This window comes from Leuciscus leuciscus, assembly GCF_965113295.1.
Source record: "Leuciscus leuciscus genome assembly, chromosome: 4".
Lineage (NCBI taxonomy): Eukaryota > Metazoa > Chordata > Actinopteri > Cypriniformes > Leuciscidae > Leuciscus > Leuciscus leuciscus.
The window spans coordinates 6682799-6699343 of NC_138728.1; the positions used below are offsets into that span (position 1 = coordinate 6682799).

A 16545-nucleotide genomic window follows, 5' to 3' on the forward strand; every position below is an offset into this window, starting at 1 on the left:
TCTGTCGCCAAAGAAAACTCCAAGAAACGTAAACGTACGGGTGAATCAAATGACCCAAGAAGAGTTTGGGACAAGAGGAGAAATAAAACGAGGATCAATATCGGCGTGGCATTTCCTAGAAGGAGAGAGCTTCGCGATAAACTTCGACTGGACAGAGACGCTGATCTTTCATGTGTTTTATTAGGTGAGCAACTGTTTGGATAACTTTTACCAACAGAAAACATTCCATCGGCAGTGGAGGTGAAGACGACAACATTCCACGCTACTTCACAGCATCATTAACCTACGCCTTTGTTATTGTTTTGAAAATGTGACCTTTAGCGGCAAAAATTACATACCGTACCTTTAAATATACATCTGACGTCACTACAGCCACTGGAATTTCTTGGCCTGGGTGTGAGGATCTGATTGGCCACACCGCAGTGAGGTAAAACTCATGTAACATGGAGTATAAATGTGTTTCCAGTGTGCTTCACATGACTGATGACCCTTCACTGGCTCACAAGCCCATGTGAGCCCACTAAACCCACCTGCCAACTACAAAGTCTCCATCCCCACATTTACAACGTTTCAGTCCCAGTTCACGTGCATACACCCTGTCTGGAAGGTGCTTACGCACACCTTGAGTAATGATACCAACTGATCTAAATGTTAAATTTAGGGTATATGTACTCTCGTAACTGAAAGAAACTTTGTATGGGCTAATTCTGTGGTAGCTGGCCTTCAGTTGGAGGAGTCTGAGGAGACAGCAAAGACTCATGAGAGCCAAATGACATTTAAAAAAAAGATGCTCTTTGGAAGGTTTTCCTTAACTCAAGCACACATGCTGGCATAACAGATTGTAAAAGCCGGTCAAACATTGCAGAGGCCATGAGGTTCACCCTAAGAAAACAAGCATAAAAATGAAACTTACCTGCAGCGGGTCATTTGTCTTCCCGAATTTCAAAAAGAAAGAGTGAGTTGAGAAAGAAAGAAAAACCCTTTTCTTCTTCATTTCTGAAGTATTGCCCCTGGATGCAGCCATACCCGCATGGCGTATAAAGTTTTCCCTTTCGGCAAATATGGCAGAACTCCATGTGCCGACTGGTTGGCTTTTCCACCATTATCAGAATGATGAATGTGTTTTGCACACGGAGAGTTCAGCGATGAAATTTCCATCATCAAGCACATCTTCCCAAACCGACACAAGCACACACATCTCTCTCTCTCACCCAACCCACCCTTTTCTCTGGCTTATGCACGTTTGCTAGAGCAAGATACATCAGAAGTCTCATTTTCTGCCCTAATAGTCACACAGAGCTGCGTGTGTGTGAGAGAATGAGAGCATGAAAGCCAGAAGAGAAGATGAATGACCAAATTAGCTGTGTCACTCCCCGAGTGTCACAGCTAATGGGCTTTTCCATCATTGAATTAGCCACTAACTGCTAAAGCAAGCACTGGAAATTACCGCCATCCCTGTACCACAAGGATTTAATGCTTTCATGGGCTGGGGTTCGTAGATGAGAAACATGAGTTTTCTTTTCCCGCCGTTATCACTGACGTCAAACCAATAAATGCATTATTGTAGCCCTTAATTGTTTTAGCCAAATGCACACTTCTCTTTTCCACATAATGAAAGTGTCTGTCAAGCTACAAAATATGCAAAAAAGTAGGGATGCACAGATAAAAATAAAATTCTGGCTGATTACACTTCACTCCACATTCAAAGCATTAACCCCACACCAAGATCACATCAGATTCATCTGTGAACACAAATGAGATTTGAGTGCAAATAGCACTATGGTGCTTTTCTGTTTGTACTGTAGCTCAACAGCTTCCAATTATTTTCAATGTATGGAAAAGAGACGTGCAAATCTCCTTTTGTGTTCCACGGAAGACAGAAAGTCATACGGGTTTGGCACAATATGAGGGTGAGTAAATGATGACAGAATTTTCATCTTTGAGCAAACTATCCCTTTAAAGTTTTGCTTCATGTGAGTGGAGGACGCTACAATTGACATGCATACGTTTATAGATCCCTGAACCGCAAGGAAGCAGTTCATTCCTGGATGTCACATGGGCTGGAGTGTGGGGTGTTCGTCTCTGAGACGTGAGGCCAATCTTTGGGGTTCGCCCGTGCCAGAACCCAATGCACTCTCTGACCGCAGTGTACCGGGACCCTCAAAGCGGAAACCGTGATATGGACCATTCAACCGGCCTACAAAAACATCTTCAACAAACATTCTGTCCAATCTGTCAGACACAGCCCTGCACTTATAACCCTGGTAAAGCTCACTCACCTCGCGCTCATTGTGTAAATACGACAAGGCTGAGGTTTCCATGAAGAATTTCGCTAGAAAAGCTAAACGTATATATAAAAGACCAGGCAGTGTGTGTGTGTGTGTGTGTGTGTGTGTGTGTGTGTGTGTGTGTGTGTGTGTATGAGAGAGAGTGACTTACCAATGCAGGTCTTGCTGTCCGAATGCAGGGCATATTTCTGATGACATCCACACACAGGCCCCACGTCGGTGTCATCGCACGAGTGCTGGCAACCACCATTTCCATAGTTACATGTCACTGGTAACACACAAGAACTGTGAGGAGGGCTAAAAAGAAAAGTGGTCCGCCATGGACACCCCTTAATCAAGGTACACATACACTGTAAAAAATTATATGATCAATAAGTTATGACAACATATGTTTTACAAACTTTAACTCAAGTTAAGCAAAATAAGTTTTATGTAATTTAAGTTGAATTGACTTAAACATCCTATAGAAACATCCTATGATGCTATAGAAGGTTCCCTAAAGAACCCTTCAGCGAACAGTTCTTTTTTATGAACATCATTTAAGAACCTTTTTCCACTATAAAGAACCTTTTGTGTTCTATGGATGTTAACGGTTCTTTATGGAACCATTAATGCCAATAAAGAACCGTGGAGTGTAGCAAAATAGATAGGCTTCAAATCCAATATCTTTTGTTGATGTCAAAGGCCTTTGGTTGGACAAAGAGACTGTCCAGATATTCCACATCTAATACACTGTACAATACTTGGACGAATAGGAGTTTGAAGGACTTTGGTCCACGCTTTTTCCCACTAGTATTAAAAATAGAAGAATGACGAATCGTAGATGAAAGTTCTCCAGATGTTCAGGCCAGAGCCACAGCACTATAACTTATAAGAGTCCTTGACAGATCAGTGGCCAAGGTGGTTTGTTTAAGGAGAGATCAGTATTAGAGGACAGACTAAAATCAATCTGTAAACCTGTTGTTTAGCTTTGATGCCACCAGCCGTTTTTCTTTGAGATGGATATTCAGAAGCCACTTGTGGTCATAAGGAAAAACTAAGGGATTTTTCATACCACTTGAAAAGAATCTAAACAAGTGTTGTTAACTTGAATGAGATCAATACATACATGATGACATTATAATTTGTAGCTACATTAATTATAATTATAATGTGGCCATTTTAAATGTACATCAAGTCGAATTTTTTACTTTATTAAAAAGTTTGGGATCACTTTAGGTTAGGGTCCAGTTCTCACTATTAACTAGTTGCTTATTAGCATGCATAATACTAGGATATTGTCTGTTTATTATTATTAATGCCTTATTCTGCATAATCATATTCCAAATCCCTTAACCCTACACAATTCCTAAACTTAACAGCTACTTTACTAACTATTAATGAACAGTAATTATGAGTGTAAGGAGGCAAAAGTCGTAGTTAATAGTTGGTTAATATTGAGAATTGGACCCTAATCTAAAGTGTGGCCAAAAGTTTTACACCTGAAGAAATTAGTAGTATTTTTGACAAATGTTTTAAAATGATGTACACTCACATCCAGTCGTGTCGTGTCATATATTCTGGTTAGGGTTTACATAACTAACAAAGCACATTTTTTTTAATTTTAGGAGTCTGAGAGATAGAGGGAGCAATGATATTAATATTTTGCTAAGTTGGTACATACATTTGCAGTCACGTTGATTTTCCTCCAGCTCAAATCCTGGACGGCACTCACACGCCACACCGCCTTTGGGAGTCTCTCTGCAGATATGGGCACAGCCATGTTCCTTATTCATGCAGTTCATCCCATCTAGCAAAAGAAAGACAGAGAGAAAGAGAGAAAGCTGAGTTACAGTCATGTAATCTCCCATTACAAACACTCCTCTGGCAGGCTCCTGGAGATGAGCGTGTGATTTTTATGAGTGGTGTAAATTAGTTTAATGTTTCTGCCACAGGACCTTTTTTTTCACACAGAGAACAACACTGACACCGGCTGACCCGTGGAAGCGCACACAAAGACTCTCTCCACGGACAACATGCTCAGCAAACATCTACAATCCTATTTTCTTCTGAGATTGCAAAATCTCTCCTCCTGTTTCACCCACAGGAATAATTCACCCACGAATGAAAATTCTGTCATCGTTTACTCACCCTCATATCGTTCTAAACCCGTATGACTTTCTTTCTTCCTTCCAGGGAAGACAAAAAGTGAAATTATTATTTTTTTCCAATGCAATTAATTATTATTCAAATGATTATTTATTATAAAATTATACATCTTTGACTGTTCCAATATGGCGGGCGGCTTAAATGCGTCCTAAAAGTATCTTAAAAAAGAGGTCCATTCAACCAGTGCACTATATTCCAAATCTTCTGACAGCATATGTCGACTATGTGTGAAAATAGACCATTTAAGTCATTACTCTTATAAATAGAGCAATGTATCATGAACGAACAGCTCTAATCTCAATGAGTCGCCTGATCCAGTTCACGAATCAGAATGATTTGGTTCTTCAGTTCAGCTCAAGGCTCAACAATTTAATCATATGTTTTTCTCTCTTTTGAAAGATTGAAAACTCTGATTGAATGTAATTGCAAGGAAATATGAACAGTATATACACATTACACACACATATTTGATGTACTATATTACTAGTATATATGTATATCTATCTATCTCTCTCTCTCTCTCTCTCTCTCTCTCTCTCTATCTCTCTCTCTCTCTATATATATATATATATATAATCTGCTGTTTTACGGCAGAAAATCATGCAGGTTTTTGGAATGACATGACATTGCATAAAATGACAGAATGTTCAGTTTAGGAAATGACAAATTTCAGTTTGCTCTTTCCTTTTTCTCTGATCTCATAAGTAGAGTATAACGGTTATCTAACACAGCATCTCTCACCGTCCTGAGTGAATCCTCCAAGTTTCCTAAACAAAATGATAACATAAAAGCCCGGGGGGGAAAAAAAGAGCCAGACAAGGAATGACAGAAAGGAACTGTTGGGCTTCTCTAATGGACATCCTCCTCATCTTCAGGCCAAACAATGAGCAAAGAATGTGTATGTACACAAAAGCAAGTCTCCGTGGAAACATGGCGGGTTCTTGCATCTCTGCCCCCTCTGTAGCCTCTTCAGAAGCACTAAGTGCTCTCAGGACAGAGCCTAAAGTAGGCTGCTTTTCTGTCGGCGTCCCGGAGGACACCTTGATGTGCCTAATTAACGTGGACTCTGGAGAGGTCATCAAACCTTTAAACGACAAAGAGATCTGCCACAATTCTCACCCAACGGTGTGAGAGTGTGAAGTACTATGGAACATTTTAAAACACCATTACTCTATGTCAGTGATTGGCAGACTAATGTAGTGAGAGACTTGATTGGGCTGCACAGGGTTTGATAGGGTTTTAACTGGAAGTGCTGGAGATAAAATAAGACCTTCTGCCCGGCTAAAGTTTTAAATATGCCATCCAGCTGTCACAAGAACACAGACAGGAAAGGAAACAAAATATTGACCTCTTTCACCTCAGACTGTCATTCCTCCATTTGTGTACATCCACAGCAGCACTCAGGAAATATGCGAGAGAAAATGGCAATTATGGGAAATTTTAAGTGAGTGCTTGTGAGAGAAAAAGACAGCAGGCTCATGCACATACGTGTGTTTAATATCAGTATACACTCTGTGTGTGCATGCGCTCTGTTACTCATAAACCCACCACTTAAAATAAGTGCTCTAAAACCCCAAATGCAATGTCAAAGGAGAAGCCACCTTTTAAAGTCTAAGGTATAATAATTTATGCACCAATTACAGTACAGCTTAACCCGGCGTTTCTTCTGGCCCGACAAAACAGTCTCATATGTCCATAGATGGAGAGAATGGGATGGAATCTGTCTTTGTAGCTCTGAACGTCAACATAATGTGGATAAATTTGAAATAAAGACCTCTTAAGATGGCCCCCATATCCAACAACTCTTTATAAGGGTGGAAAAGTTTTGTTTTAGCCCAGTGGCTCCGAATATGATTTAGCTTGCTTCTGATGTGTAAAATTGTTCAGTATGTTAACTGTTAGCATGTTAAGTGTATTCAAGTTAACTCAAAATTCCTCGATCTTTAGAAATTAAGAGTTCAGAACATGATGAGCAACTTTAAAAACTGTAAAAATCTGCTAAAATTTGTACAACTGTGACTAATATTATTAATTATAAAAATGATTACAATATGACACCTGTAATAGTCTTGCTAACAGGAAGTGATGTAGCCGTTCTCCAAGGTTACATTAAAATCTTGGCACGTTTGGCAAAGTTTGACAAGTCTGTCATTTTATGTAACAAATGAATTTGAGTAAAAACCAGTTAACTATATATGAGTGCATACACAAACACGGCCTCAGGCCCCCTTTTTTCCCATCTCTTGTAAATGCCATTTTAATTGAAATCTGTCAGACTTTCAATCTCTCTCCAAATGCACAATGCTATAGGTACTAAGCCATGAATTTCAATGAGGCTCTTTTTTCACCAGCAACCATTGATGTCCTTCAACTGAAAACAGCCTTTTCCAAAAAACCCTCCCCAATCTCTTCTTCAAACACAAGCTTTCTTAACAGCTCGTCACAAGTTCTCTCTCTCTCTCTCTCTCTCTCTCTCTCTCACACACACACACACACACAAGCTTATTAATTACGGTTAACATTAAAGTGGGCCTTTTTCTGGAACCTTCCCCGGCTAACCCAGTGACCCTCATTGATGTCACTGTGACTGGGGAAAGAGACAGTATCCCGGTGTCTATGTGCGTTTCTATTCTCTCTCTACTTCTGTCTCTCCCTCAACATAAAGGTTTACAAATAGCTGGTGATCATACACTGAGGCAAACATACACACTTTAGCCTTTACGCCTCTATTCTGACATAACGCAGCTGTTTTCTTCAGTGAGGAAAGAGTCAGATAGCAAAAGTGGGAGAAAGAGAATCTTAAAAAAACAACAAAAAAACAGAGCTGGACATGTATCAGGACACCTCTAATCTTGCACACTTCTACCAACCAGGGATGGACTGGAACAAAAAATGCAGCCTATCTGCTCCAGTTCATAGCCAGCTGCAATACTTTTTTAGAGAACATATTTATATATTAGATATGTTTTAGTTATACAACATACTACCATATCGATTATATTTTGAATGACTGGTTTTTGAACGAACTACTGAATGAACGGTATGTTAAGGAGTCAGGTGATCAAAAAGTTAAATCAAGGATTTTATAAATGATTCTTCAATTAATATACAATATTATATGATACACAAACTAAACTGATCCAGTTCACAAACTCAATGCTCCAGTTGCAGCAGATTCTCAGTGAAAAGTGACTTCAATTTGGGTCTGTACACAAAGCTGTATGACTTTAGAAGACTTAGAAATGTACTACATGAGTCATATGGATCATTTTTTATCCTTTTATGGTGCTTTTATCCACTTTTTAGAAGGCATAATGACAGAATAAAAAAAATATGATCCACCCTTTTGGGGTGAGAAGTCCCTTTAAATGAGTCGGCTTCAAAACTTTTGCTTTGTATATTTAAACAAGTTTTGACAGCTGGCCCGCAAGTCAAGGGAAAAGTTCCGGTTCTCCTTATAGCCAGTCCATCCCTCTTCCCAACATGACTCCACCTGCCACAGTCAAACTACATCTTAAACTGTAAGGGAAAAGACATAAAGAAAACTATCAAAACAGAGCAAAAGAGGAAACGCAGCAGCTCATGAAGGTTACTTCAGCCGAAAAGCTAATATTTAATCGGAGTATTTATAACCAGCGGAAGACGGTGGGCAAGACCTTCAGTGCCCACTGGCTGTCAGCACCTCTGCAGTATATGTGCAAGTGTTTGTAAGCGAGTGTGTGTGTTTCGTACAGTTCAATCAAAGTTCTTCCACCCTAAAACTGGCCCAGAGAAAGTTTCGGACTGAAATAAGTTTTCCAACATGCTACTCAAAACTCTTTATTTAAAGAGTACTAAGTCGTCACTCATCACCATTTTTATGTTAAAAAAAACACACAAGAGAAAACATCATCTCTAGGACTACAAGCAAAAATACGCACATGCTAATGCCCTTTGACCTCTGCCGTGACCCTGCAGGATTCCACCGTCTGAGCAGGATGTTTGCTGGGGACTCGGGACAGGAGCGGGTGGCCGTGTGTGAGAGTGAAAGGTCTGAGACACTTTACTTACACTTACATGTGTGTGTGTGTGTGCGTGTACAGTGGATTCGTTTTGCTCACTTCCTTTCCTCACACAATCCAAATAAACACATTTGCCACCTAATGGTCAATCAGCAGTGTTTATCTTTACTGTTTTTTCTCTCTAAATGCTGTTATCCTTCACAGGACAGAAAGTGAGAGAATAAAAGAAGGTGAAGAGAGATTTTGAAAATGTTGAGGTCGGTAAGATTTTTCAATGTTTTTGAAAGAAATCTTATTAACGATTCACCACCATTTATTTGATCAAAAATGAAGTAAAACAGTAATATTGTGAAATACAACTGTCTTCTATTTTAATGTACTTTGAAATGTACTTTATTCCTGTAATGCAAGCAGCCATTACTCAAGTCCTCAGTGTAACCTTCAGAAAAGCTCCTTCAGAAATCATTCTAATATGCTGTATTGGTGCTCAAATGTTGAACTCTCAATGTTAAAAAAGGCTGTATTGCTTAATATTTTTGAGGAAACTATGAGACATTTTTTTTCGGGATTCTTTGATAAATAAAAAGTTCAAAAGAACAGCACTTTTTTTTTTTTTTTTTTTTTAAGAGACGTCTTACTCTAATCTTACCAGAATCTAATGCTTGTGTGAAGATGAAGATGTCTCTATCAATGTGTACAGAATGTGTAAAAAGGACTGTAGTGTGTGTGTGTGTGTGTGTGTGTGTGTGTGTGTGTGTGTGTGTGTGTGTGTGTGTGTGTGTGTGTGTGTGTGTGTGTGTGTGTGTATGTGTGTGTGTGTGTGTGTGTGTGTGTGTGTGTGTGTGTGTGTTCATGTGAGTTTGGGTCGTATTCCTCTCATGTGCTCATAAATCATCAGCCTGCATTTCTCCACCAGCGTCTGAACTGTAGGGGTGGCGCCGGGGTGAGCCAATGCATTAATGATTTTCTCCCGACAGAAAGAGAGAGAGAGAGAACGAGACAGAGAGACAGGTAGGTAGACCTGAAGACCGTCATGTCACACAGAATAGGCGGGAATCACTTACATACATGCACACATTGTGTGTTACTTTATAGGACTTTTTTGTCCTTTTGTGAGCTTGACAGATGTGGTCACTATGTACAGTTCAATTTCAAAATTGCTCCTCTTGTTTTATGGGAAAAATAACAGCATGCAGATTTGGAACGACAAAGGGAGTAAATAACGACAGGATTTTCAGTTTTGGGTGAATTATTCCTTTAAATATTTAGGAAAGGTTCTGATTCATTCACACTACACTGCCAAACCCATTGGTTACTTCTACCTTTCCGAGTCCAGAGAAGCCGATGGGCTGTTGGCCGGGCAGAAAAAAAAGTAAAGTCCTAATTTACAACCCACCAACAATCGCCAGGATATCAGCGGTTGAAAAAGAATTTACAAGGTTATTATTTTCACAACATGACGTGACATTTTGTGCCATATTTAAAATCCCATCAGGCGCCAAGGCTTCATTTTCAAACTGGACAGCTCGGGCCAGAAGAACACGGGGACAGAACGTTCCAGAGAAAAAAATTAAAATAAACGAAATAAAATGCAAGCGTATGAGAGGGACTGATACTGTAATAATCCAGATTTAATTTCCATCCAGAGTTGGAACGGAGATGACAGAAAGTGAAGGGTTTACATCCACTAGGTTAGGCTGCTCTGACTCTATCAGTGGCACTGGGCCATTTGGAGCAGAAACTCAGTTTATAACTGTGTAAACTAAACAGGGTTCCAAAGAAACAATAGTCAATCTTTCCCAGGAATGTTTGAGACACAACTATAAAAAAAAGAATAGTGAAGAAAAAAATAACGATAATGGAAACACATCTCTGACGACTCATAGCCATCAGGCTTTATTGTTTCCTTCTGTGTGTGTACTTACTATTTCAACTCTCACTGAGACAGACAGACAGACAGAGAGAGGGATAGACAGATTGATGGATGGAGAGATAGGCATACGGATAGATAGACAGACAGGTAGATAAATAGATTTACGGATGGATAGACAGACAGATAGATTCACTGGCAGATAGACAGGATGGATAGACACAAGGATAGACAGATTGAGGCATGGATGGATACAGGCAGGCAGAGGGATATACAGATTGACTGATGGATAGACAGAAGGATAGAGAGATAGACAGACTGACTGACTGACTGATAGATAGACGGACTGATGGATGGATAGACACAAGGATGGATAGACAAGGATAGATAGGTAGATGGATGGATAGACAGAAGGATAGAGAGATAGACAGACAGACAGTCAGACTGATAGATAGACAAACAGAGAGATGGACAGACAGACAGAGGGATAGACATATTGAGGTATGGACAGACAGATAGACAGAGAGATAGACAAATAGACAGATTGCTTTTAGATTTTATGCAGATGCTTATTGCATATGATTATTCATGCATATGTATAAATAGACCTAACAACTGCCGTAAAACTTTCATTAACTATATGAACTGTTATGGACATTACAGTAACAGTGACCCACACAGGTCAATAGAACTGACAGAAGCCTTAGTCAAAGGAACATGGCCTCTTATAGAGCTCTAGTTTTCCACAGCAGACAGACGGCGCCAATGTCTCACACACACACACACACACACACACACACACACAACACTGCGCTAGACTCAGGCCAGTAGGACGTACTGGTGAGTGAAGAATTGTAAACACACAACACCACACATCTCTCTCTCTCTCTCTCTCTCACACACACACACACACACACACACACACTTACACACGTATACATAAGCCTTAGGCATGAGCCAATGGGCCATACTGGTGACAGACTAACTGTAAACAAGAAACATACACACATTCACACACAGATACCCAAACACACACTATTGATGAGTGAGGGTGATGAAGGAAGGTGAGAGGTTCATTTAGGGTGAGATTAAACGTGTGAAAGCTTGCCTGTTTGTAATCAGTGTGTCTGTGAGACTAAGGCAGATGAGGAAAACTATACGCGGGCTTAAAGGTACAGCGTGTCATTTCGGCACCATTAATGGCACCAATTGAAATCGCAAGTAAATTTCTTACTTAATTAAAATTATTATGTTATAAATGTATTTTTATTAATTATACAATTTAATTGTATCATTTTTATATAATTTTAAAAATAATTTAAAATAATACATTAATAATAATTTAATATAATACATTAATAATAATTTAATATAATACATTAATAATAAATATATATATATATATAATATAATATATAATAATATAAATAATACAAATAGTAAAATAATAGTGAATATTACATAATATAAAAAATAAAAATGATAAGAAAAATATAAAATGTATTATTATTATTATTATTTTAAAATTATTATTATTATTATTATTATTATTATTATTATTATTATCTTGCCATATCCATTCAGCATTTTTACATGAAAATATGTGGGTGGAAACCCAGCTACTGTCTGCATATTTTCTTGATCTGGTAAACTACACGCTTTTGTAATTGTGTATGAGTATTTTTTTTTTTTTTTTTTACTATTGTAGGATTATTTTGTCTTATGTAAAGTATGTAAATATCTGTAGGTCAGATAGCTTAATTTAAATAGTACAAAATAAACTATATAAATAAATAAACTATAAATAGTCAAATAAAACACTAAATAAAAAAAACTAAAAGCTAGCTGACGACTTGGAGCAGAACAGTATTCCTCATAAAATTCATAATTGAAAATGATACCCAGTCTTTCCAGTGGCATGTATCCGATTCATCTTTCTGTTTACAGTGGGTATATAGAGCAGTGTGTGTGTGCGTGTGTGTGTGTGTGTGTGTGTGTGTGTGTGTGTGTGTGTGTGTGTGTGTGTGTGTGTGTGTGTGTGTGTGTGTGTGTGTGGCGTGCGGAGCCATCCAGGACTGCCACAGCACATCAGTTAGCTATCCACAAAAACAACCATTTAGATTGTTTACAGACAAGTACACAAATGCACCACACACTCACTCACATACAAACATACACTACTAGAGTATTTACTGAAGTTTTGCTTTTGAAGTAAAAATACTACATGCAGGAGCAGAGATTCACCAAAAGCAAATATGGAGCATTTCTGTACCCCTCCTCTCAAATCCTATATTTTTCTGTCCAACTCCTGACTGGCTCTATCATTTTCCTCTCTCTCTCTCTGATCTTCTCCCAGTGAAATGTAAATAGCGAAAGTGAGCAATTATGAAAAAAGATCAGTCAAGACTAGAAAATTCTTGAAAATTCTTTTGGGATTGGCATTTATTCTCTTTATTCTCTAAGTATTTCACTCAGTTCCCTGATCATTCCAATTCAATATCAGCAAGTGAAGAACAATTTTATACTCGTGCGTTATGTATTATGTACGTTATGGTCTCTGACAGACATCATGTTGAAGCCGCTCAGGCCGACATTTTCTCCCTCTTCTCGGAAAGTGATGACATATTCAAAACATCCGTTAGTGTGGGTTTTCCAGGAAATGCGTGACTCGCTAGACCTCTTCTCGTATAAACTACCTCGTATTGTGCATGTTATTTTTTGACAGACATCGATGCCGTGATATTCAAATGATGTGGATTTGAAAACAGATCGTAAGGTAATAATGATTTATTCAGTGAAGTGATTGATGTCCATGAGTGTGTTATGTCCATGTTTTTACTTCTAATATTCCAACCAACAGCCAGCCTAAGTTTTTGACAGACATGATAACATGCGTGAGGGGTGAATGTTTGATTTTGAGTAATTATAAGTATTTATAATTATAAATATTGAGTATTTTAAATGCTTTTTGTGTAGTTCATTATACTTATTTTATGGAATTAAGTTTATTTTGTGGCTTAAATAAAATACATGTTACATGTAACAAATTACACGAGACTGACATGTTTGGCTTGTCAAAAACGTTATAACAGCTGTCGCAAATTCTTTGACTTTTGAAAATCAAGTTCATTTTTTGCCATGCAAGGAGTGGTTTTGATGAACAAAGTTGTTTTTATTGTCTCTTATAACAAAAAAACTTGTATTTAAACCCATGAAAATGCAAATTCTGTAGTAAATAATAGTGAAAAATCACTTTTTAAAACAGTTATCCATTATAACAGTCCATTTATATGGACATACTACTCAGTACATACTCATTTATATATACACTGCGTACACACACACACACATTCATATGAACACATCCTAAAGATCAGAGAGCCTATGAAAAAATAGCCTAAAAAAGAAGGAGAGGATGAAAAGGAGAAGGCCGAACACTCCTCTCCACATTCCACACATGATTGTGAGGGACATCAAAGATGCGATTACGAAGCAACCCACTCTCATTCATGACTTTGTGTGCAAATTGCTCAGATTTGCGTAGTGTGTGGGAATGTGTCCGCCTCGACATGGAGAAGCATCATTAGTTAATTCTGACAGGCGGAATGAGAAAGCACAAGAGGGTCGCATGATCTACACACACACACACACGTCATGACTGACTTTACCATGCATTTGAACTGCATGCACGCACCATCCACACACAAAGACATGCCCACTGGCCGCCTGCGCGTTCAAGCCTTCAACTTCCACCTCTGACCCTCAGCTCTGTCCAGGGTCAAGACTGTCAGAAGTCAGTCAGAAGTGAGATGCTGTTCTGAACCCACAGTGAGAATGACAGAGTACACATGGACACATAATCAGAAGAAAATGGCCTAACAGGACATGACAAGCTTCCAGCAGAGAGTTATTCTTCTGTCATCAATAACAGCAAAACTGACAAAATGACAGACGTAAATCACAACTTTTAGTATGGGACTGGATCACTTTTCATAAAGTACACAACTCAAAATGCATATGATGTAATGATATACCTAGGAAAAGCTATATAATGCATTTATACATTTTGCAGCTTAAAGTGTATAAAATATAATAAAAAAATTACTTAATATCTTAATTTAGTGACCAAACGTAAGTTACTGTAAGTTTTAACTTCTTTTAAATAAAAAAGTCCTAAAAAGTTCATATCAAGTTATATTTTTTATCTATTTATGTATTAACTTGCAGATCCTTTATATAAAAAAAAATATATAAAAAAAAAAAAAAAAATAAAAAAAATAAAAAAAAAAATAAAAAAATAAATAAAAAAAAAAAATAAAAAAAAATAAAAAAAATATATAAATTAGCTTTAAAGTAATTTTTTTCTCCCTTTTTAAAGTTTTTTATTCCCTAACATTTCATATTTTATTCAGTACTTGAACAGTTTTTTGGCACACATTTATTCACAAGCCGGGCATGATTTTAGACCAATGAGATTTGACTGCAACTATAAAACTTCAAACACAAGCTAAAAACCGAAATGTCTGGTTTGTTTGGGTCACAGCTGGCCAGGACAGCGCGCAGTATTAGCAGGACGAGACTCACCGTCCGAGCGGTGGATGCAGGTGTGCTGGTTGTCACTCAGGAAGAACCCGTTTTTGCACTGGCACTCATAACTGCCCATAGTGTTGACGCAGATTTGCTGACAGCCGCCGTTGTTGTCCATACATTCGTCCACATCTAGAGAGACACAAACACACATGGTCATTACAAGGCACACAAACACAGGCATTCAAGCACAAGGATCTGCGCAAAACCATCATTCTCCGTCTCTCTCTGCGTAACCAAAGCCGGCTCAGCTCAGGTATTTGCAACAGTGTTTGTTTATCCGGAGATGATTTTCCTTGATTTCCTCTCTGCGGCTACTGAAGAATGTTTATTAAATGAGTAGTTTGATATTCCAGTTTTCAAACACATAAATAAACCAGTAAACAGATGCACATAATACATTGAAATAAGAACATGAAAACAATATCTGTCATCCAAAACCATCAGTAGTATTGGATAAATAGTTAAAAGCATGAAGGATAAACTTTTTAAAGCTGTTTGGATGCGAGTATCATAAATCAATGTCCAGTCTGAATGTGTGTTTGCCCATTGCTGTGTCTTTGATAGCTCTATAAATGGCATTGTGGGTGTGTTGGTTTGAGTAACAGCGTGACACTGGAGACCAGTAACACACATGAGTGAGTTTTATGCAGCCCTAACACAGCAACCTGCCTCTGTGGAGTCGGCAGCCCATAACTCTCTCTCTCTCAGGGGTGCTATTATGTACTACCACTGCCACTCTTCTGTCACACGTCACTTTTCCAGCTATGTGTCCTGTCATTCTCATTGGCCAGTCTATCATTTAAATTAAAAAAGGTTTCTGCTGAATGTTTGCTGACATTTTCCCACCTCAGGCTAAAGTTAACAGGGCCATAACCACCTTAGACACCGGAGGACCATTAAAGGAGATCACGTCTGGAATTCGTACAGCTATCATTTGAATAGACAACATAAACAAAGAAAGAAAGAAAACAAAAGAAAACAAAACATGTTTGGAATTTACATTATAGTTTGAATAGACAACATAAGCGAATTCTGGTAGTGTTACTCAAACCTTAAACGAAACCAAACAAAACTAAATGACACTAAACAAAAATGTTAGAATTCATATACATATAATTTTAATAGACCACTTAAGTGAATTATGGTAGTATTACTCAAACCTTAAACAAAGCTAAACTAAACTAAACTAAACTTTTGTAATTAATTCACCTATAATTTAAATAGACAGCATAAGTAAATTATGGTAGTATTACTCAAACCTCAAACGAAACTAAACGAAGCTAAACTAAACGAAGCTAAACGAAACGAAGCTAAACAAAACAAAGCTAAACTAAACTAAACTAAACTAAACTAAACTAAACTAAACTAAACTAAACTAAACTAAACTAAACTAAACTAAACTTTTGTAATTAATTCACCTATAATTTATATAGACAGCATAAGTAAATTATGGTAGTATTACTCAAACATTGAAATAAAATAAAGTACAATTTAAAAATAAATAATAAAATTAAATAACTAGCAGCAAGACAGAATTTTTTTACAAAAAAAATGTATAACTGTGATTTTAAAATGCTTTATTGAATCATGCTTTAATATGGAAAATGTCAAAGCTAGACTGAACAAAAAGTGAAGAACGAAATAATTT

At 37.7% G+C, this 16545-nt stretch overlaps 1 protein-coding gene across 2 annotated transcripts in view; it reads right to left on the reverse strand.

Annotated features, from left to right (window-relative positions):
- Positions 1-16545, reverse strand: part of scube1 (signal peptide, CUB domain, EGF-like 1) — a 64088-nt gene that overhangs the window by 30348 nt on the left and 17195 nt on the right. For both annotated transcript variants that reach the window (XM_082167069.1, XM_082167070.1), the window contains exons 4-6: positions 14892-15026; positions 3952-4077; positions 2440-2556 (exon numbers count right to left, since the gene is read on the reverse strand). In XM_082167069.1, coding sequence (XP_082023195.1) covers positions 2440-2556; positions 3952-4077; positions 14892-15026 — 378 coding nt within the window. The remainder of the gene's footprint in view (positions 1-2439; positions 2557-3951; positions 4078-14891; positions 15027-16545) is intronic.